Genomic DNA, 24,124 nt, shown 5'->3' with positions numbered 1-24,124 from the left:
GATCTTTTTCATAAATACAAACAGCTGCAATAAAATGGGTTTCCTAAATGTAAGAAAGCTCTCCTCAAGTGTACTAAAACCAGATGACCATTTGTAGTGTAAATGCTAATTATGTACCAGACACATGGCAATCTCTCCCTAACAAAATCTCACCCACCAGGTGTAAACAGGGTTTGACCGGGGATCATTTTTAAAGAGTAAACACCACAGGTGGACATTCAACAGATTATCTGATGGCACAACTGGCGATTTTAAGCGTGAGAGAGCTTTGCAGAAGTGCAGGGAGACTGAACCAGATGTTTTCTTATACAGCTTGTATTTTCCCAAGTTTTTCCAACTTTAGAGACCCTCTAATACTCAAAGTAATTGAAAGTCTGACAAGGGGCGTGGCTTACACTCAGCGCAGCAAGCACCAATTATGTGTCATCCTGCCTGTAGTTTTATATATCAAACGGCTTTTTGTGATGTGCGTATGCAGGCACTTCTGAGGCAATATCAGTAACCTATACTGTTTCCTGGGAAAAAGACAGTGTCCAACTAGACAGTGTCTTGTAAGTTTATGGTTTATCTACATATAAATGTTTGAATGGTGCTAACTCATAGTTTAAAATCAAACATAAATGATTGTCTACACTTCACCACATGACAGATTTAATTCTTCACACTATAATTCCTCAGGGTCACTCTGACTAGCAGTTACTCACTTTTAAGTTTTTCTATTTGATGTACTGAAAATTAATTTAGAAAATTTTCCAGTTAAAGGGAGCACAGAAAGTTATAATCTCCGCATAGTGACGGTTCAGTCACCTCTGAAGGTAAAAGCCTAATTAAATGTCAACTACATCTATTCAATATCTCTCTCAGGTCTAAAAGTCTGACCATTAATCCTCTAAACTCTTTCGTTTGCAAATTTAGAGCACATTTTATCATTTATGAATTCAGATGATTTCCATTGCATTATCCCTCACATGCACTGAAAATCTTTCTGCTAAACTAATGCATTTAAATTTGCAGTATTTATCCCACTCATTAAAAACAAAAAACTGTTGCATGCACTTTTTATTATAAGGTAAAAAACTTACCGCTGTCCTCTACTGTGAAGCTGAAGTGGTCACGGGTGGCGTTGTTGTTGTCTTTCAGGATATAGCAGATTTTAAGATCATCTATGTCAGCTGGAGACACACAATAAATATCTTATTAAACATTTATTTGCAATTGCATTTATTCATTTAGCAGACGCTATTACAAATGTTAACTTCTGTCATAATTTACTCGCCCTCATGTTGTTCTAAACCTTTCATGAGTTAATTTATTGTGTTAAAAAACACAAAAGAAGATTTTTGATTCTAGAGATGGTAAGCACACAGTTGAGGGTAGCCATAGAAGTGGCGGCCGGTGACTTCTCTTCGGAAGGACGTGAATCCAAAATATGTTTTCGGAGTGTCGTGTGTGTTGCTCATCACGTCAAAATTAGGGCTGGGCAAAAAAATCGCTTTTTCCGATTAATCGTTTTTTAAAACGTGGTCTAATAAAAATCGATTCTCAAAGAGCATATTTATTTCCGCAAACATTGAACGTAAGATTAACTTTAATCTAATTACTAGTCTTCTTCAACGTTAGTGTTGTGGCTTTTTTTTTTTTTTATTAATTACCTACTTGTAAACTGCTGTTCACTGTTCTTTTTTATTAATATAGTATTTGTATTAAATCTATTTTCATTGAGTTGAATCGAGAATCGAGTATAAAAACCTAGAATCAAAAAACTGAATCGAGAATCGAAAAGATTTGATAGCTTGTGAATCAAAATCGAATCGATCTGGAACATCTGAACCGATACCCAGCCCTAGTCAAAATATGCGTTTGTTGCGTCATCTGAACCTGCTGCAAAATACATGCCTGCTGCAGATCCGCCGAAAGTATTTATGATAAGAGATGCTAACTTTCACAAAATACTTGCAAGACACTAAACTCTGATAACACATGAGATTAAGCGAGTATCTGGTAAATGTAAGCGTCTCTTTTATCATAAACCCCTTCAAAGCGTCTGCAGCAGACGCCCTTATTTTGACATGACACGTGATGCACATAAGTTTACATGACGCGCAAAACACATATTTTGACATGACACGCCACACACATGATGGGATAAATACATGTTGTGACAAGCTTTGCATCGTGTACATCGTGCGACTCATAGTATTTGTTTTTCCAACTATAGAAGTCAATGGGTACAGTCAACTTTGTGTTATCATCATTTATCAAAATATCTTCCTTTGTGTTCAATAAATTAAAAAAACTCATATAGGTTTTTACAACATGAGAGTGAGTAAATATAATTTTTAGGTGATCTATCCCTTTAATATTTTGTCAATGAGCTAACAATAAGTATTACTCTACTGTACAGAGCTATGTTTACAAGAAGGACTAGAGTTGAAATTAGGAAATATAAACAACATTAAGGAGAAAATCTTTAAAACCATCTATTAAAGCCCTTATTTTATGATAATGTATGTTGCCTTATATAATAAAAGTCTGCTAAGAAATGATACCGTTCGTTTTATTGCTCAAACCATAAAAGCGTTCGAAAGCTGTTTGATTCAAACAGCACACAAACACGTCTGCAGATACATCTGGTTTTAAACTTTTACCACAACCAGGTGAGAATTCCCACAAAACAATAAACAGACCAGGTAACAAGCGTTTACATAATGACAGACAACAGGAAAAATGTTAAACACAGGATTCCAGCTCTTCTCCACCTGCTCTACTCCAGTATATCCACAATTAAACCTGTTAACCGCTGATACACTAACTACAGTGTAACACTAAAAAAAAACTGGTGCTGTGCTCTCCTTGGCCTGACCCACATCTTTTAAATTATTAATATCAGAAGAAAAAGCCTCATAAAAATGTAAACCTGTGATTCATTATGCTCGGATGAAGCCACTTTTCATATTGAAAATAAAGTGTCCCCTTTTCATTGCCCTGTGTGCTCTCATCGTGAAATATTTAGCGAAAGCCATAGAGCAAGTGGTAGCAGAATATGAGGAAAGGGCAGGGTAAACAAAGAGATGTGATTGTTCCTTCTGCTTCACTGCTCAAGCTGATGAGGCCAAGTCTGGCTTGTCCGATCTCTCTCTCTACCTCTCTCTCTCTCTCTTTCACACTTCTGCCTCTTGCCAATGTCTGCAACACTTATCAGACTTAAGTCAACCTGACATGGATTCGCACTTCTCACTATGCATTCATGTTTGAAGGAGTGCTTTTATGCTTTAGCTGTTGGGGGCCTTGAACCTGTGCTCAGTAAAACACTTCGAAACAAGACAAAAGTTGTATGCTGGTGAATGGGTACAGGTTTTAACACTGTAAGAAATGCAAGACTGTATTAGATGGTACTAAATTAGTTCACCAACGCTGTTACTATAGTGTGACAGTAATTCAGCTTTTTATATGCAAAGGTACTTTTTTAACACATACTGTATGCTGTTTAATTCATCCTGATAGAGATTCTTGTTTCTTGAAATAAATTACATTCTTACTAATCATCCAATTGGCACCATAAGAAAGTGCTTACATATGAAGAGCTCGCATGCAAAAGCCACTAAATGCCACCTCTGTCAAAAATGAGATAATGATATTAACCAAATGCTCTTGGCACATATTATATCAAACACTTTCACTTCAAATCTGCTTAATCCCAACCTCAAGCTATTAAGAAATACAGGTTGGCAGAATCCGTTAAACGTCACAACAATTTTTTTGCAAAGTCCTCTAAGTGCACGAAATAATAATTTGATGAACTAACAAGTTTTTACCCGGTTAAAGGTTAACAGAATATATAATAGTATTTATTGAATTTGTTTGTGCGTTTTACCCGAGGGGCAACCTTGCGATCTCTCTGATAAAGTCAATAAGGAAGTGACTTAAACTGCAATTCATCGACTGGCCGCTAGAGGCTGGCTCCAAAAGGGAGTCAATTCCCATAGACCTTCATGTTAAAATGGCCAACTTTACAGAATAAAATGATATGTTTACAGCCTGGTACGAAATAGTTTTTGGTCTGTATAGCTAAGTTTGCCCTTCATAACAACTGTGAGGAGCGGAAAAATTTTTTGTAACGTTTAAATTATATTAAGCTTTAAAGTTCTGCATAATAAAGGGCGTGGCCACTTGAGTGAAGGGTAAACAGCCACTGCGGTCACTAGAATCGAGCTAGTCGGGCGTGGTTTCAGCAACCAGACACCTCAGCTTCACCCACGTCCCGTCTCTTTACCCATTTTTGGATATCCGCGAGTGATGCGTGATGATAGCGACTGCAGGCAAAGCCTACTTTAAGCTTCAAAAACGATCTTCAGAAACCAATGGGTGACGTCACGGACACTACGTCCATCTTTTTTTACAGTCTATGGTTTTATAATAATAAACCATACAGAAGTGACTTAAACTGCAATTCATTGAGTGGCCTCTAGAGGCTGGCTCCAAAAGGGAGTCAATTCCCATCAATTCCCAGGTCTATATAGCTAAGTTTGTCCTTCATGACAACTGTGAGGGGGTGAATTTTTTGTAACTAATCCATTTAAATTATATTAAGCTTTAAAGTTCTGCACAATTAAGGGCGTGGCCATTTGAATGATGGGTGAACTGCCATTGCGGTCACTACAGTATAGCTAGGCGGGCGTGGTTTCCGCAACCAGCCACTTCAGCTTCACCCACTTCTCGCCTCTTTACCCATTTTGGGTTATCCGCGAGTTATTTGCGATGGCATGCGGGCAGGCACCACCTACTAAAAAGCACTTCACAAACCTATGGGTGACGTCACAGACACTACGTCCATATTTTTACATTCTATGGTTTTACCTTTATTCAGTGAAGAGGGACTGGAGACTTTTTTAAAAATTGAGATTTTTGTATGTACTTAAAGAGACACTCCACTTTTTTAAAAAAAATATGCTCATTTTCCAGCTCCCCTAAAGTTAACCATTTGATTTTTACTGTTTTGGAATCCATTCAGTTGATCTCTTTGTCTGGCGGTCCCACTTTTAGCATAGCTTAGCATAATTCATTGAATCTGATTAGACAATAAGCATCGCGCTCAAAAATAACCAAAGAGTTTCAATATTTTTCCTATTAAAAACTTGACTCTTCTGTAGTTACATTGTGTACTAAGACTGATGGAAAATTAAAAGTTGCTATTTTTCTAGGTCGATATGATTAGGAACTATATTTTCATTTTGCCATAATAATCAAGGACTTTGCTGTCGTACCATGGCTGCAGCAGGTGCAATGATATTTCCCAGCACCTGAAAGTAGTCTCCTTGCTAACTTTCAATAGCAGCGGACTTTTTCAGGGACTGCGTAATATCATTGCACCTCCTTAAAAAAGTGGAGTGTCCCTTTAAGAGGGTTTTGCAGCGAAAGACAAAGTTAAATTGAAATAAAATGACTAAAGTGACGCTTGTGAAAATAAGGCATTTCAATTACTGACTAAACCTTTTCATTCCCATCAAAGTGAAATTACTGAACCTAAACATACAAGCCTAATAATAAATGCTCATTTAAAAGAAAACAAGAACTTAGAGGGTTTTGCATCTGAGCTCTTCATATATACATATACGACAAAATAATGACGGTTGTTGTTTAAACAGTATTGTGTGTAAAACAGTATGTAATTTCTGCATTACTAGCAAGGTAATTAACACCACAAAATGATAAGTTAAAAAAGGATGTGTGACAATCCTGTGTGACAAACAGGTGCCAAAATGTATACCCTTTATAACTTAATAATTGAAAGGAAATGTGTTAACGCTCTAGTTGTTTCATCAAGAATTTAAGTTGAAGGCTAAGAGACAAGAACATCTTGCCGCCTGTGTCATAGTCTGAAAACTTGCATCATTTCCAGCACTAATATCAGCAAAAAAACCTTGTAGGAAAAAGTTTTGGGGTATAAATTTCCTCAAATAAAGATTATATAGAAATAAAATATATTGAGAAGACTAAACTGTAGGCAGTAGTATGATTACACAGGATCCAATCACTGACCTAATTTCTGATAAAAATACTACAGGGCTGAAGATATATTACCTTGTGTAAAGGTGTCGATAGATTCATTCCCTTTGTTCAGGTTGCTCAGATAGCCATGTTCTGGCTGTGTGGTGATGTGAAACACCAAAGCCTCAGGACTGCTGTCCCTGTCCACCGCCTTTAGGACTTTGCTTGTGATCTGATAACCTAAGTGGCCTGTGGACAAGATCTTTAAAGTCGGAGCGTCTTTGTTAACCACAATCTGCGGAATGCCGTTGTCTACAGACACAATGGTGATCTTCATGGTTTGAGGACTTTGTGTTTCAAATACTGTGTCAGGGAAAACATAAAAGTCTGAATGTGTTCCATCCGTGACTTTAAAGGAAAAGCTATCGGCTTTAGACTCCGTGCCGTCGTGCTTGTAGCTTATCATGTTCTCATTTAGGTCCTGCTTCGTGAAGGACATAACCGGTTGGCTGCCGTTGAAAAGCAGTCTGCCGTGAATAGGCAGCTGGGTGACTGTAAACTTTAAAAGGTGTTCGGCCGTATCTTGATCCTCAACGGTCAACTCGAAGGGCGTAATGAGTTTTGTCTGTCCCTCTGTCACTTTAAGGTCGTGTACTGTCAGTACTGGCTTTTTATTGTCAACATCAACAATTGATACACGGAAAGTACGAAACACAGGGTTGTAGCCATCGGTGACCTCAAACTCAAAGCTGTCCATCTTGACTTCATCATCTGCAGTGTGAATGTAGTAGATTTTGCTCCCAGCTAACTGTAGTTGGGTAAAGGACACTATTGGCATGCCTGGCGTGTCTGTGCATTCCAAATGACCCCTAACCGGGGCTCTTGTGATGGTGAAGACTAAGTTTTCATCAGGGCTGTTAAGATCACTAGTGCTGAGGAGGTTTGTAGTAAGTGTTACCCTGCCACCTTCTTTTAGGGACACTCCCTTACTGATAACATCAGGAAATACCATATCAATGCTACCCACTGTAATATAGAAGTATCTGTCAATAAGAGGGTTGATCCCATCTGTTACATCAAACTTGACAAGGTCACGAATGCCTTCCTGGCCATTGTGAGTGTATAAAATGAGACCTTGGTTCACCTCTCTTTGTGTGAAGTTCATGCCAACAGTGATGTTCTCTATAGATCCAACAGATCTTTTATTAACATCACCTGGTGTTTTTCTATAAAGGAAACCTTGTCCGGGGCCATAGCGAATTATGAAAGTAAGGGACTCGTCATCTGAATCCAGATCAGTGGCTTTTAGTACCTTACTATTTATTTCTTTTGTTTCTCCAATCTCAATTTCAAGTCCATCATTAATGGCTAGCCTTGGAGTTTCATCATCCACAGGAATAATCATTATCATGACAGTGCCATTGACTGAATGCTTTCCGTCTGTAAGTCGGATGTCAAACTTGTCCTCTGTGGTTTCAGAATCATCATGGTCATAAGTGATGGTAGAACCTTCTTTGATTTGTTCAAGAGTGAAATTTGTTACTGGGACAGGGCCAGTTGTCTGCTGATTGAGGATGAACCCATGGTTTGGAAGTTTGGTGATGATAAACGTCAACTCGTCTGCAGGAACATCAGCATCGATTCCGTTCAAAAGGGGCGTGTCTATGATAATATTCATGCCCTCCATTACCACAAATTCTCTCATAAACATCTCAGGTTTCTCATCATTGGTTGGAATAATGACGATAGGTAAGATTTGTCCCTCTGAGAAATTCACTCCATCGGAGCATCTAAACATGAACCTGTCTTCAACAGGCTCCACTCCTTTATGTATGCTTTGGACATAATAAATATGACCTTCATTCACATCTCTTATGGTAAAAGCACTTAGTGCTGTTCCTGATCTTGACTTCTCAGAGCCCGGTGCTGGAGAGATGTTCTCCACATATCCTGATGCGGGCTGAATAACGATGGTGCACAGGATGTCATCGATTGGCGTGTCACCGTCCTCAACTGTTATTTGCTCCCTACTAATAACTTTTTTGTCCCCCTCAAAGACATTCAAAGTAGGGCCGACTGTGACCACTGGAGTTTGGTTATCTATAGGGAGAATGGTGACGTGAACCCGGACTCCAATTATTTTGTTACCCCCAATGTTCCATTCATCAGACATGTCAGACAGGGTTAGATTAAAAACATCCTCTATCGAGGTCAGACCAATCTCACCGCTTGTGTGAGCATACACAACCAGACCGCTGATCACATCAGCTTGGGTGAACATGTTCGAGGAAACGCCATTTACAAGAATGTCTCCGAACTTAGGAGGCTCCTCCACAATGAAGGTCAATCTGAGGTCATCAGTGTCCTCATCTTTTCCCTGGATGACGTTGGAGGTAATTTCCGCGGCACCGTTTTCCAACACATCCAAGTGTGTGCCAAGTGTGCCTTTGGTAAGCGTCGGTGTTTCATCATCAATGGGCTTCACCACTATCTTTACAGTGATCGGCACGACGTGAACGCCATCACTAACTTCTAATATGAAAGAGTCACTTGTTATTTCATCACCATTGTGGACATATGATATTTTGCCATCAGAGATGTCCATCAGATTGAAACTACTTCCTTTTTTCAAATTAGTAAGTGTATGTTGCATGTGACCGTGCACTGGAAGTTGACTTAGTGTAAATAAAATGAACTCCTTATCAGTGTCAAGGTCATTCGCGTCAAGTTCGGCACTTGCAATGACGTGCACCCCCCTCTCGAGTACGGTGAAGCCTGTATTCGTTATCTGTGGGGGTTTGTTGTTTACCGGCTGCAGAAAAATGGTAAAAACACCATCAACGCTGTTTCCAGCAGTGTCTTCTACTTTGAAATGAAACTGCACCACATGGGGTGTGATGCCAAGCTCATGGTCTGGTGGGCTATAGGAAATCTTATGATGGTTAACTTGTGCTTGCGTAAATTCTGTTACTTCACTACCGGAGCTTTCGGTTAAAACGATAGATCCGAATCTAACTGGATTATTCTCATCTGTGTCAGTTGGCGGCACAGTTATTGTATATTTCAGGTCGCGATCCTCTGAATCCAGGTCTGTGTAACGCAGGACAATTTTGCTAAAATGAGTCAACTGATATTCATGCACCATCATCTGCAAAGTAGTGCCTGGAAACAGCACAGGTGGAACGTCGTCGATAGGCATAATTTTAATAACAAACGAATTCTCACCAGAGTGGTTGGGAGGATCGGCATCATCTTGTACTTTAAACACAAACTGATCAGTAATTGCTTCTGTGATGTGTGGACCCGTGTGCTTATAAAAGAGCTTTTCATCTGTAATGTCTTTCTGAAGCCACTCTGTCACTACTTTCTCATAAACGCCATCTTCCGCATTAAATTTCCATGAAGTCGGGTCCTCTGGAGCTTCGGATTGCCTCATGAGGACCTCTCCGATATCTGAGAGCGGAGGCTGAAGGCTAAATCTAATGGTGGAATCTTCAGAGTCGATATCTGCTGCGCTAAGCATGAGCTGTGTGATGAGTACCATTTGGTTTTTAAATAAAGTCAGCCCCGTGTTTGCATTTATAATGGGTGGCTCATCGTCTGTGGGTACGATTGTGATGGGGAACAAAAACTCAACTTCATGCTTGCCGTCGGACATCCTGAAAATGATATTATCGCTGTATGTGTCACTTCCATCGTGTTGGTAAACCACAATGCCGACTTCCAGGTCAGCGGGAGTAAAATACTTTCTGTTGGTGCCCAGCAGGGATAACTGACCGTGACGCAGACCATCAACCACAGTTATCTTTACACTGTCCAGGTTGTCCTCATCACTGACTTCTAAATTGTTCTGAGTGAACAAAGACCTAGACTGGCCTTCATACAAAAGCTGACCGGTATTCTTAGTCACAACTGGTGCTAAAGTGTTCATAGGCTTGACAACAATCATGAATGCAAATGGATCTGAAATGCCACCATCTGTGTCTATGACTTCAAACTCTATCTGAAAGATCCGCTCGGTCTCCGAGTCCAGAGACGGAGGTTTGTATGCGATTTTTAGTTCTGTCAAATCCTTTTGATAAAATGAAGTGATGGGTAGATTTCTATCATCTGTACTCACAATATAACCCTCCTCGAATGACAACGGTGAGGTGATGTTGAAAATGAGATCACCAGGATTGGATTCTGTATCTTCGGCCGCCAGCATATCAGGAGTTAAAGCTGTCATAACAAACTGATCAACCTCCATCATCATCATAGACACAAAACTGGGTCTGGGTGGAGTGTTTTCCACACCGTCTTTAATCCGGATCATCACGTGAAAAAACTCCTGCTTCAATAAATTGTTTTCTTTGTTACGGAGCTCCACAACCATCGGGATGTAATCCTTATTAGGAGACTTATGGGTAGATGTGTGCTCATACCGGATATCCGATTTAAGAAACTGCTCACAGTCCATCATCTTTTCCAATTTGCTGTCATCAACAACTTTGCCATATCTAGGTAAAGCACTGCTGGTAACCAATGATGTGACTTCACATTTTTCAGAATCCTTATTATAGGTAAATTCTAGTACTTTTTGGTCAATAGGGTTACTAGTACCATGTTGTTTATCAACAGTTAGTGGCATGTGTTTCGTCACAATCTCCAATTGTGTGAACACAACCGCAACCTCTAACATAAACGGGATAATGATAGTTTCAGTCTGAGTGTCGTACCTGAGTTGTAGCTTCACCCTGTCCTCTGCAGGGCTCCTGGAGCCAAAATGAGTGTACTTGACATCGTTTGGACCAAATTCACACGGGAACTTTTTGGGTGAGAGATGCCCCGGTCTCTGAGACAGCGGGTCGTTATCCAGCACTGTGATACTGCACCTATCACCCGGTTGAACTTCAATGACCAAATCGTTCACAGGATCGATGTACACCGATCTCCCAAAAGGCACGTGTATCCCATTGTTCGCCACCAATATCGCATCCTCCGAGAGTTCCGGCGTGAACGCGTACGACAGCGCGTGTTGATCGACTCCTCGCGCACCTGTCAGTAAAATGAAGAGAATGAGACACGCGTAAAGTTCCATCGTGCACGAGCCTGTACTGTAAACAGCCACGAGAGTTTTGTGGGTGATTAAAATATCCAATGGGATGTCGACTTGGTTTTCTGCTCTTGTGCTTTACATCCACGAGAAGACAGGAAAGTTGAGAATTCCCACACACGCGCCGGGATGCTCGCGCGGCATGCCTACACTGAGTGAGAGAGAGCAGTTTTAAGTTGAGGGTCTCTGTAGGATGGAGTCAAAAGGACACGCCCACAGCTTCAGTTGATTGGATACTGAGTTGCGTTCACGCGCTCGCAGGTGATATTCTGAGGACTCGCGTGTCATATTTAGATGCGCGTCGTCGATTATTTAATAACACACAGTTAGGAAATTCAACATGTTAAATGTAAAACCCTATTTTATCTGACCAAAAAAGAAACAGTTCCAGTACATTTTCATTTTGAAATGTAACACAAAGCATTTATGGTAATAAAAGAGTTATAATGGTCCCATTGTCTACAAAATACAATAAACTTTCTGACACAGTAAGACCAAATAAAAACAATTCATTATATCTGTTTACTATGTCTAGAAATAGAAAACATGGTAAGTTTAATGTGAATTCTCATTTTTTATACATTTTCTTACCCACAACCTAGCCCACATGGAAATAAAATACTATGGTATTTTATATTAATTACTACACTTTGTTAATGTATACTATATAATTTTGTAACATTAACTATAATGAAGTGATAACTGTAGTAAATAACCTACTGAAGTATAATCAAAAATGTACTGACAAATTCAGCAAAGACATCAGTAGCTGGTCTAAGCTGGTCCTCCCAGCCTGGCAAAGCTGGTCAAGCTGGTGGGTTAGCTGATCTTCCAGCCGGACCAGCGAAGTCCACCCTGCTGAAAAAACATTACAGAAAATTCTAATGGTTTCCTTTAAAATAGCAATAGGAACCATTAGCTTTTACCATTAAAACCACTACACTGTAGTGTGTTTTGGACAATATTCCATTAGAACCAATAGAACCAATACATAACATTAGAAACCAACAAAAACCAATACACTGTAGTGTGTTTTGGGCCATATTCCATTAGATCCAATAAAATTACCAATAAAATCAATAGAATTTTCTGTATTGGGGTTGTTGTTTTTTTTCAGCAGGGCAGCTAGACCAGCTTAAAAAGTGACCAAAACACAGCTAGACCAGCTTGAAAAGTGACCAAAACACAGCTAGACCAGCTTGAAAAGTGACCAAAACACAGCTAGACCAGCTTGAAAAGTGACCAAAACACAGCTAGACCAGCTTGAAAAGTGACCAAAACACAGCTAGACCAGCTTGAAAAGTGACCAAAACACAGCTAGACCAGCTTGAAAAGTGACCAAAACACAGCTAGACCAGCTTTAAAAGTGACCAAAACACAGCTAGACCAGCTTTAAAAGTGACCAAAACACAGCTAGACCAGCTTGAAAAGTGACCAAAACACAGCTAGACCAGCTTTAAAAGTGACCAAAACACAGCTAGACCAGCTTGCTACACCAGCAATACAAGCTAAAACCAAGCTGGGTGACCAGTTTAAACCAGCTCACCAGCTTATGCTGGTCTTAGCTGGATTTGTCCGTAAGGATGGTAAGGTTAAAACACTATAGTACAGACCTATAGCCATTTTGCTACATTTTACTATAGTAAATACTAAAGTTTTATGTGGGAACCCTCACACAGACCTCTTAACATTTTTAGATAAGGTACAATATGATTTTTCAAATATATGTGCCTCTTTTTACAAGCATGCACGCACACGCACGCGCACGCACACACACAAGTCAGAGACGGTTCCTCTCTGTTTAGTACAAAGTAGAGGGTCCTCAGAAGTATGTTGAGACGCTTTTAATTACATTATGAGAGACTACGGTGTGGGTTTTATGTGTTCCTGCTGGGAACGACTGTTTCCCACATAACTTCAGACCTGTAATCAATCATCTGTTCAGACAACATAAATATTAGTGATGACTTGAGCGAATAAAGCTCCCTGTATTTCTCTGCTGATCCCAAACTTTCTGTGTAATTTCAAAGCGAAATCAATGCGACTCATTTGACCCAAGAATTAAAGTCAGAGAAAATCTTGCAGGAAAAAGGCTGAGCAATAAAAATGTTTTTTTATCGACTCGGTTCTGCTGCTATTGGAACAAATATTTCTTTAGAGACTTAAGTTTAAACAGCAAATGAAAGAAACAACTCACCAAAAAGATGGCCAAAATTACTAATGTGGGAAAACTCACATTGGGTGCATTATGTTTACATTACTATATGCAATTATAACTTGAGCTGTGTAATATAAAACATATTTGATATAAAGAGGATTTTGTTCTCTTATACAGACATAACAGCATTCACATTTGTCCTTCTTCTCAGAAATAAAAAGCAGCTTTCACAGTTGTTAGATTTCCATTTGCAGGATTTCCCTCTGTTCCTCTGTGATAGCAGCTTTAGAAAACGACAGTCTGTGCAAATACATGCTCACAGTATACAATGGCAAACAGTATGTCTGCTCTTCTCTTTTAATGGTAGATCCATCCCAAACAGACCAAAACAAAATTACACTGTCTGACAGTCTAACAGAATCATATTTGACAGATGTCTCTTCAGAGTCAATCTTTAAAGGAATTTTTGTTTATCAAACTGAACCAGTTTGTAGACACTGGCAGAAACATGGCATAAAAATTAACTGCATTGCATCCTGTAAGTTCATATATTTTCTATTTTAGTGTGCATTTGAAAGCACTTATCTCATGTTATCTTGTGCAATGAATGCAAAATGCAAACAGGTGCGAATTTGTAATTGCCCGTAATGCCTTTGCAGAAGGACAGTTTTGCACATTAATACATTTTGTTGGTTTTCTTTTCCCAATGGATCTGATACACGAGCTATAACACAGTTAAAATACTTTTTAAGTCAGTGTGCATCTTTTCATCTTGGAAACTGCCGAAAAGAGCAAAACAGCATCTTTGGGATTTGTAAAAAGGTATTAGGATTTAACAATACATTTTCCGAAAGGTCACTTGCTCCTCTTGAGTACTGTTGCCATTTCAGTTACACATGCTGGAAAGTAAGGAATAATGTTCAGAGGCCAGAACTACATTTAGTTTTTTTCCACTATGTACCTTTTTCTTAATCTAAAGACATGAAAGCCGTGTCGTGGAAAGGTGTTACATACTTTCAGAGATGTAGGTTTAAATTAGAAGTGGTTTGGAAGTAAATAACAATAATTAAGTAATTACTGTTCTGCTGTTACAGCTGGACTTTCTTCAGACCAGATATACATTTGACCTGTGGCTATTTTGGGTTTAAAGCCAAAGATCTCAATAAAGAAACAAACAACTTATAATGACTTCCTTCTCATATAGTGTGAAAAACTTTAGACAACAGTATCCTTTAATCATAATCGGTTCTACAGTGCATTGTCTGTTGAATACCAACAAAGGCAAACCTCAGGAGTGACATAAATTCACCCAACAGCAAGGCAAAAGGCTGAGCGCATGCCAAGACATGTGAAATATGTGATTAAAAATCAGCTTTATACATCAAACATTAATTTTAAACTGTTATTAAAATAAAAACATAGTATTGTGTTGTTGAGAAAATTCATTTGAACTTTTTTTGCAATATTCAAGATCTGTAAACACTGAATCTTTTCTCTTATTTTGACCATTTTTAAATTTTTTGTAAATAAATGCAAATAAATACATTATTTTGATTAGGAATTTGACAGAAATGTTGTCGGTAGTTGACAGAATAAAAACAAAAATGTATCAATTTAATCACACCCTAAAAAATGCTGAGTTATTTTCAACACAGCATTGAGCCAAAAAGGGACGATGGAATTTCCGTGTTATAGTCACAGAATATTTTGCTCATTTATCCGTGTCATTATCCGTACCACAGATTTTCTTTTCCGTGTCAGTTTTGTCACGAATTGCTTACTCAATTGTTTATCCTATTTTCTTACCATTTTCGCATGGGTTTGGGGTTAGAAATACTTTCTGTAACATAAAATGACATCCTAACCCAAAACCAACTCTAATCCTAACGTCAGGCGACAATTGTTTAAAAATCCGAAAAAATAGTATGAACCAATAGTTAAAGTGACATCCTAACCCAAACCCCAAATCTAACCCCAAGCCCACGCGAAAATGGTTTTAAGATAGAAAAAACAATATGCTTTATGCCCAGCTGCACTGCTTCCTGGGCTTCGGCCGGCTCCTTGTTTCCTGTCTGCCATTGTTGGACAAGCTGATTAATCCAGGTGTTCCTGACCTAAGTTGTCACAACAACAATAATCAGACACACCTGGATTGATCAGTTTGTCCAATAATGGCAGACAAGGAGCTGGCTGAAGTTCAGGAAGTTGTGCAGCTGGGCATAAAGCCTATTGAATAACCAATACGTGAAACTGACACGTAAAAAAGAAAGTCTGTGGTACGGACACGTAAAAATTTGAAGATCTGTGACAATGAAACGGATAAATGAGCAAAATATTTCTTGACTATACCACAAAACCTTGTGAGATCATGTTGAATAAATTAGAAGCCAACATGTTGGGTCTGTCCCTGGACTGGGAGAGTCTAGCACACTCTCAGAAAAAGGTACATGAAGATACAAAGTTGTCACTGGGGCAGTAGCTTTTCAAAAGGTACACTTTTGTACCTTAAATGTACATATTGGTACCTCTAAGGTACATGCTATTACCTTTAAGGTGGTACCTCAAAGGAACATATCTACCTAAATGGTACATATTAGGACATTTTTTAAAGGTAGCGTGCCAGTGACAAAAGGTACCTTTTTTAATATAAAAAGTAAATTTAGAAAAACTGAAAATAATCCTAAAGTGGTCTCCTAATTTTTAAAGAAGATGTATGAGTACCCTTAAACGGGAAACGTCACCGTATTTCAAAATTTTACTATGTTCTTACCTCAACTTAGACTTAATACATACCTATCTTTTTCAATGCTTGCACCTAAACTTTGTACAGAGCATCGTGAATGTGTTAGCATTTACCCTAGCCCCATTCATTCCTATGGCTCCAAACAAAAGTTTTATTTTGTGCCACCATACTTACTCGTGTAAATACTCGTGTAACAGTCTTTAAATAGAGAAAACATGGAAGTGTTTGGTGGCTTCTAAATTCATCCCTGTTTGGATCCTAAGGAATGAATGGGGCTAAGCTAAATGCTAACACATTCACGAGGCGCTGTACAAAGATTAAGTGCACGCATTGAAAAAACATAGGTATGTATTAATTAGTCTAAGTTGAGGTATGAACATTGTAAAATATTGAAAAACGGTGGTGTTTTCCTTTAACAAAAAGTGGACAAGGGCATGCACATATTCCAATAAATCTGTCTTAACTGTACTGCTTTCAGCCCATAACTTGCAATTCCCCCATAATTTTTGCTGTTTGCATTTTATCACTTAAATTCTTTACATTGATGTGTGCTTCCGTTTCTTGTTTTCAATTATAACAACAACAACAAAAAGTAACCGTAGGTTTAGATACAGTATAGCTGTCGGTACTGATGCTGTTGGCAAAAAAATTCAGTCAGTAATTGTGGAAGTGTCAAAGTATGGTAAATACTTAGTTGTCATGTCAGTTCTGCACCTTCTCATTAGTGCTTCATTTTGAAATTTTTCCTCATAATATGTGCATGCATCTTGTTAGCTTACAGAAAAACACAAAGCTAACAAAGCAGAAACACTGCACAACTGATGCTCTTTCTGGTCCCTACTATTAAATATTAGTTATACTATACAGTGGCCTTAAAGACTATATAATTATTGAAATAAGTCACCTTTTTAGTAAATATATATTTCTTAAGGTGCTATTGACATGAAATTTTCACCAGATGTCAGTAACAACCCATGCAATCCACACATGCATAAATAAATCAAATCATAGATGTCCGTAAGGTTATGTGTAATCATGTAAAATGACACAGGAAAAAGTATTGGACCCCTGAAGGAACGGAGGTGCAAAAAGGCATGTAAAGCCAAAACAGTCAGTAATAAAAAAGCAATCCTGCTCCTTGTCCGTGCAAATAACAGCTGGTTCAGTCCCAACTAATGGCCTATATAAAATAGTGTCTCATTACAAAGGTGTCATGTAAGAAACATCTCATGATGAGTAAATCCTAACCCAAACACACAGCCGGGGAAACTCTAAATTGGCTTCAGAGAAGAAACTAAAGATGCTAGAATTGCCCATGCCAAGACTTGAATCGAAAATCTATGGAAAGAACTAAAGATCAGAGAGATAATTTTTGTCATATTTTTATGCAAAAAAATTTAATTAAACAACTTCAACTAGTTTTTTTAAGTTATGTCAACTATTCAAGGGTCAAAACTTAAAATAGTACATTGAATTGACTTGCAAAACCAAGTTGTTTTAACTTCACGATGCATTTTTTTTACAGTGATAGTTTCTCCATACAGGAGGCGTCTTGAAGCTTTCAATATCAAAAGCTTTTGTACAAAAAATTAAATACATGTTGAATACTTTTTGTCATTTTACATGACTTTATTTATGAACATCTATGGTTTGGTTTTTTTGAATGTGTGGATTGCATGAGTTGTTACCAACATCTGGTAAATATTTAATGTCAAGGGCAGCTTTAGAAATATGTTAACTGAAAAAATGGTGATGTAAATACTGTAAAAGTCTAACATAAAAGTCAGCATTATTACAATCATTTGGCAAAAATCCCCAAATACTTGGGCAATAAGATTTACTGTCCAAAAGAGGGCACTGTTGTACCATTCCACATCACAGCATCAAGATCTCAAAAAGTCAACCTTTCAGGAATTAAAGCATTTATACATATCATCACAGGCTTTAAGGGCAATTATAGTATCAATACATTTAATGGGCATGAGAAATTATCATTTAAATAACAGATAAAAGAGTTAAGGAAAGCGAACGCTTTAAACAAATATTTAGTGTAAATATGTATTCAGGCCCTGGCGATTAAAGGCCCCCTAAATTTCCATTAGAGGCAGGCAATCTAAAATGAGATCTAATGGAGGTTCTGTGCACGGTAAACTCTTTGCTATCTATAGGGGAAGAACTGTTCACTCTGAGATCGCTTTCTTAAATCAGACACCTAATGACATTGTAAATCTAACAGCATACAATGAATGCATTAAGATTGTAATAGTTTTAAACAGAACCTCACTGTGATAGAGATTTCTTGTTTAGACTGTGCTTCAGCAAATCTTACGTGAAGCTTGTTGGCATAACAGAGAAAAGTGAGAAAGTCAAAGCTGTAAATTTAAATGAATGATGCCTGAGAAAAGGCAATTTACAAAACCCCATAACCACACTGGGAAATAGTTTATTATTTTGTTTTGAGTATAAATTGTACAAGATTTAGAGCAGAGGTGCCCAAACTAGGCCAAAGTTGGCCCACAATTACCTTTAATTTGGCCCGTCATGCTACGTGAGATCAGGAAAAAGGATAGACATTATTGACGCAGATGTTTATATTTCGATTTTAAAAATTTTTCTAAATTTAACATTTTTTGTTTTATTTGTACATTACAAAAATGTAAATTGAAATTAAAGCAAAACTTAAAGGAATAGTCTACTCATTTTCAATATTAAAATATGTTATTACCTTAACTAAGAACTGTTGAATCATCCCTCTGTCATCTGTGTGTGTGCACGTAAGCACTGGAGCGCGCTGCGACGCTACGATAGCATTTAGCTTAGCCCCATTCATTCAATGGTACCATTTAGAGATAAAGTTAGAAGTGACCAAACACATCAACGTTTTTCCTATTTAAGACGAGTAGTTATACGAGCAAGTTTGGTGGTACAAAATAAAACATAGCGCTTTTCTAAGCGGATTTAAAAGAGTAACTATATTGTATGGCGTAATAGCACTTTTGTGAGTACTTCGACTCGGCGCAGTAACACCCTCCCTCTCCCATTATGAGAGTGAGAAGGGGAGCAGACTTTTCAGGCGAGTCGAAGTACTCCCAAAAGTGCTATTACGCCATAAAATATAGTTACTCTTTTAAATCCGCTTAGAAAAGCGCTGTGTTTTATTTTGTACCACCAAACTTGCTCGTATAACTACTCGTCTTAAATAGGAAAAACGTTGATGTGTTTGGTCACTTCTAACTTTATCTCCAAATGGTACCATTGAACGAATGGGGCCAAGCCAAATGCCATCGCAGCGCCGCAACGCGCTCCAGTGCCCACGCGCACACACACAGATGACAGAGGGACGACTCAACAGTTCCCAGTTAAGGCAACAACATATTTTAATATTGAAAATGAGTAGACTATTCCTTTAAGAGTTTTTGCTCTTTGCTCCCCCTACAGGTTAGAAGCGTAATTGTCCATTAACACTGTCGTAAATACTGCAGCTGGCCCTGATTGGATTGTAGGTCTGCCGTAAAGCAAGTTTTTGTAATTTTCACTCGAACTACAGGACCACGACCCGACGGTTGGAAACTTCTTTAGTGCGGTTTTGGCCGATAGAGGGCTGCAAAGCGAATGTGAAAGTGCCGTTCACCCTGTTTCGAGTGGATGAACTTTTTTGGAAATGTTATTTTTAGGTAAAAAAATCTTTGGTGTTGCTTTAAATGCAAGGAATTATTTTTTTTATGTACATGCATACTTGAAGGTGCATGCATCACAAAACTCAACGAACTTGGGTACTATAGGCTAATAACGGAGAGGTTGAGGCAGTAGCACAGAGAAAAGGAAATGTAAAAATTATTGGCAAAATTATTTCTTTTTTACAACCGTACCTGCATTAAAAACTGCATTATGCATAAACACAGTAATGTTTGCTTATTTGGGTGATTTTCACGAAAACTTGGTTTTAAAAATGTCAAGCATGAAAATGTAAAAATTGCTTAAATTTACTTTTTTTTCCCACCAGACATTGAAAAACAAAGTCTGGAGTAAATGGGAACATTAATTTAAAAACTTTTACTTATCATTTAACACTTTTTGTAACATAATTTAAAAAATTAGTCCTAAAAAATCTCATTACCGCAACAGTCAGAAAACATCAACACTGACATATTTTCAAAATGACATGACAAACCTGAAAGAACATAATTTGGAGATTCTGCACATGCATTTAAAATCAAAGTATTATGCTTCTATTAATTAAATTAACATTTAATAAGAATCTGTTGCGGTAATGATAATCAAAATGTCGTGTAAGCATTCTGACAAGACAATATTTCAAATTAACTGTAAAAAATGATCTTACCTGGTAGCCATCTTGAAGTAACTGGCCCATGTGCTTGGACACTCAAAATCAAACTTTATTAAAATTCTGTATGTGTGCTTAAACTGTTCTCAAAATGTGTTGCGGAGGATGAGAACATCAGGCATGGACACATCATTTTCCTCATTTTTCTTCATTATTATTATACATGAATATTCAGTAAATATTTTTTCTGTCATCTAAAGTAGTCTAGCAAAACATCCATTTCTTTTTTTTTCTTAATATTTTTGTGTTAATTTGATTAAATTACAACATAACGCATGTTCAAACACAGCCGGACACATTGCGGTAATGAGAATTTCAGCAGAAAATGAGATAAAATTTGCAATTATAAATTCTTATGTTGAAATCACACATTGTGCAAGGTAGAACACAGTATTGTGTTAATTCTGATGCTTTTTAATGTTACTATATTACACATTTTAAAGCTAAAATCATTAGTGCCGTGGTGTTTCAATGGTTTCGTGAGAATCACCCATTTATTTATTTTTTAATATTAGAAAATTATACATTAGGAGAACAAGGCAACTTGAATTTTAATATAAAACAGCAACATTTATTTTCGGCCCATGATCTTCAGTCAGGTTTGATTTTTAGCTGAAAAGTTTGGACAATTTACCAATGGTGTATTAAATAACAACTTCTATTAATAAGAGTCATTTAAATAATGAGGCAATTATAAAGATACATTATTTCAAAGCACATCTTATACTGTATCCAAGTTTGCTTCTCCGGTTAACATATAATTTTTAGTGATGTAAGATTTTTATGATTCAGAAAACAAGTCCATCATTGTTTATTGAAGCACTGAATGCCAGCCTGAGGAGAAGGTACACAATCCATAAATCTGAAAATAAACTGAAACAGTTAAACAACAGCAGACATTTGCATTCTGGTCAGTTTACCGAAATGTTTTCACGGCTATTCCATAATTCATAGACACGAGTCATGACAAATGAGTAGCTTTATTAGGCTCATTGTAAAATTGACCGTGTTAATCCGACAAGGGAAAACGCTGCTTAATTTCCAAACATTCCAGCTGAGGGCACTGTAAATATTGTCTCCAGCAAGCCGTGCCAGATTTGTTATAAACCCTCTCGGCTTTCTAATCACAAATCACGCATGAAATGAATTCCTGGCCTGGGGCGCCAAAAGCATCACAACGGGGGAACACATGTTCACGCTGAGTAATACAAACGACATAATCTAATGAGCATAATCTGTATAATCCAATCTTTCTGTACATATACAAAGTACTTCGACTGGATTGCAGTTGGATTCGCGGTTTATAAAATGATTTACTGTATATACAGTAATACAGACAGAAATGGGCAGTCTGGTTGTTAAAATCTTGCAGTTTCCTATAATCTGGCTCTCTGGAGAGCCCTCCTGCTGCTTTGCAGAGCCAACTTTGAACCTCAAGTCTTTGCTGGCTGTGTAGACACTAAAGAAAATAGGCTGTTATAATGGGTTCTGCCACATCATGCTTTTCCTGTCCAAAGTAATGAGAGGAAAGCATGGTGGGAGGAGTGGGGTGAGAAGGAGAGAGAGGAATTGAGGTTAATTATGGGCCACATGCATGCTATAGATGGCGGGGCTGATCGATGCTGAGGAGTGACATAATGGATCTCACATAAGTGGTCATTTGGACAAATAGCTGTTTAGACTGTTACGCAGGAAGAAATGTTGCTATTGCACGATCTTCACGGCCGAGACTGAAGCAGGGGACAAATATCGAATAACGCATTTATGGGGAGCTAATTAGGTTGCTACCGTCTGCCTGTAACATTTGGTAAGCAATACCAATCAAACAAGTGATCATTAGAATGCCGGATTTGATGAGTTGCGGGGATTTCTGCCAAATCACTTTTAGTCGTCTAGATTTCGGAGATACATTTGTATTGTGTTTCACCTTAATCCTGTTTTGTTGGTTAAATCATCATCATCAATGAAATTTGGAAGTATTAGACTTTTGTTCAGATGATGGTATATTGCAATGCAGTAGACTCTTTAAATAAAGGTGCTACAGAAGGGCCCTTATAGTGATGCCATAGAAGAACCATTATTGATTACCCAAAGAACAATTTATTGCTTAATTCTTAAGGACCTTTCAAGGACTTTCCAGGTCCAATACCCTCAAATTCAAGGACTAAATGTGGGGACACATTACAAGTGAGAGCAAAGTTACATTGTGTTACCTTTTAAGATACATTGTTACAGTTCCCTTTCGAGGGAACTCGTGCTGTGTCACTGCAATGACACTTTGGGGACACCTCCAGGGGTAAGTGTGTCTGAATGTGTATATCAAATTCAACCAATGGTGAGGCTTAATGACAAAGACAGGGTGACGCAGGAGCTAGGAAGTATATCGCTCTCTGAAATATTGCCAAAGACGGCGTTACAGGGACGCAGGAAGTATGGCAAGGGAGACGCAGTGTCTCATTCCCTTCTCAAGGAACAACAGTTACATACATAACCTGAGACGTTTTCATGTGAATCAACATTCGCATACAGAAGATATAAGCATTTAAAGCGAACAGTTCAGCATGTGTGCTTAAAAAGTCTAGAATTTTTATGATATTATCCTACATTACACAGGGAATAATATGGATTTTTTCCAGAAAACTTCTTGCATAAATTAGATTCAAGCATAAACTGTATCTATGTATGTATATTTTTAAAAACTTCCCAGGGCCTTGATCCCCCCCCCCCCAGATTCACAAACTTTCAAGGACCCGTGGGAACCCTGTTAAAAAGAAATGGTGCTAAAAAACTTTTAATCATAGAGGAACCACTTTAGGTGCCATATAGCACCTAGCACCATATTGTGCTCCGTAGAACCATTATTGGTTATAAAGTGGTGCTATATGGTTTTTCATGGTGAAGAATTTTTATTTTATTTTAGATCAGGGGTGTCAAACTCATTTTAGGCTGAGGGCCGGATGGTAAATAACGCCACAAAGTGAGGGCCGGATATTTTTTTTAAACCTTAGTGTGCTGATAATTTTCTTAAAATTAACTAAACAAACCAATTAATTAGTTTGTTTAGCAAGAAAACCAGAGAAACACAGCTCTGTGAAAACTACATTTCATAAGTCACACTCATTTTGTACATATTATACACACAAATTTACATCTGTACAAAACCCAATGGTCTTAGGTTGAAAAGCTTTAATTTAACTTCTTTTGCCTTAATGCCAAAATTATTTATAAACCATTCACTTTTCTTTGTAATGAGAACAGTCATTTAGAAAATGAAAATGCTAGATGGGGCAGTGGCCCAAAAGCAAAAAGGGCACTATGGGGGGTGGTACTATTATTATGGTTTTAATGAAGTATTATAAATATGATGTGTTATATTACTAGCATCAACTTAGACAAGTGATTACAAGTGATTATAATGGGAAATATAATAACAAGAATTAAAGTCTGCTAAACATTCAATATGATTTACCTGTTGGCTTGATGGAGCTTTGAATCCATGTTTGCAATGTTGAACTGCCTTTAGCAGCCTCTCTTTCCGTTCTCTGTCTTTATTGTGTGAAAGCATTTGTGTTTTTTGTATTTTTTTTCTACAAAGTGTGCCAATAACAGCAAATAATACTATAATGTGGATATTTTGTTGTTGTTTGCTTGCTAAGTTGTTAGCACTTTTAGAACACCGACAGCAAATCATTACCGGAAGAAATACATAAACAAACTTACAAATTACTAATTCTGCGGTTTAACAATTGATACTGTAATGAATTAATAATGTAATGAATCTACCTGTTAATGCAA

The 24,124-nt window shown here is 37.8% G+C and overlaps 1 protein-coding gene across 2 annotated transcripts in view; it reads right to left on the bottom strand.

The window, feature by feature from the left end:
- The window catches only part of frem2a (FRAS1 related extracellular matrix 2a), a 67,964-nt gene extending 56,741 nt beyond the window's left edge, over window positions 1–11,223 (bottom strand). For both annotated transcript variants that reach the window (XM_073874260.1, XM_073874261.1), the window contains exons 1-2: window positions 6,082–11,223; window positions 1,083–1,172 (exon numbers count right to left, since the gene is read on the bottom strand). In XM_073874260.1, coding sequence (XP_073730361.1) covers window positions 1,083–1,172; window positions 6,082–11,068 — 5,077 coding nt within the window. In that variant the 5' untranslated portion in view covers window positions 11,069–11,223. The remainder of the gene's footprint in view (window positions 1–1,082; window positions 1,173–6,081) is intronic.
- Window positions 11,224–24,124: the final 12,901 nt, after the last annotated feature.

This window comes from Misgurnus anguillicaudatus, chromosome 12 (genome assembly GCF_027580225.2).
Source record: "Misgurnus anguillicaudatus chromosome 12, ASM2758022v2, whole genome shotgun sequence".
In the NCBI taxonomy this organism is placed as follows: Eukaryota; Metazoa; Chordata; class Actinopteri; order Cypriniformes; family Cobitidae; genus Misgurnus; species Misgurnus anguillicaudatus.
Note: the sequence above shows the minus strand (reverse complement) of the source record. Positions and strands in the feature narration are given on the sequence as shown.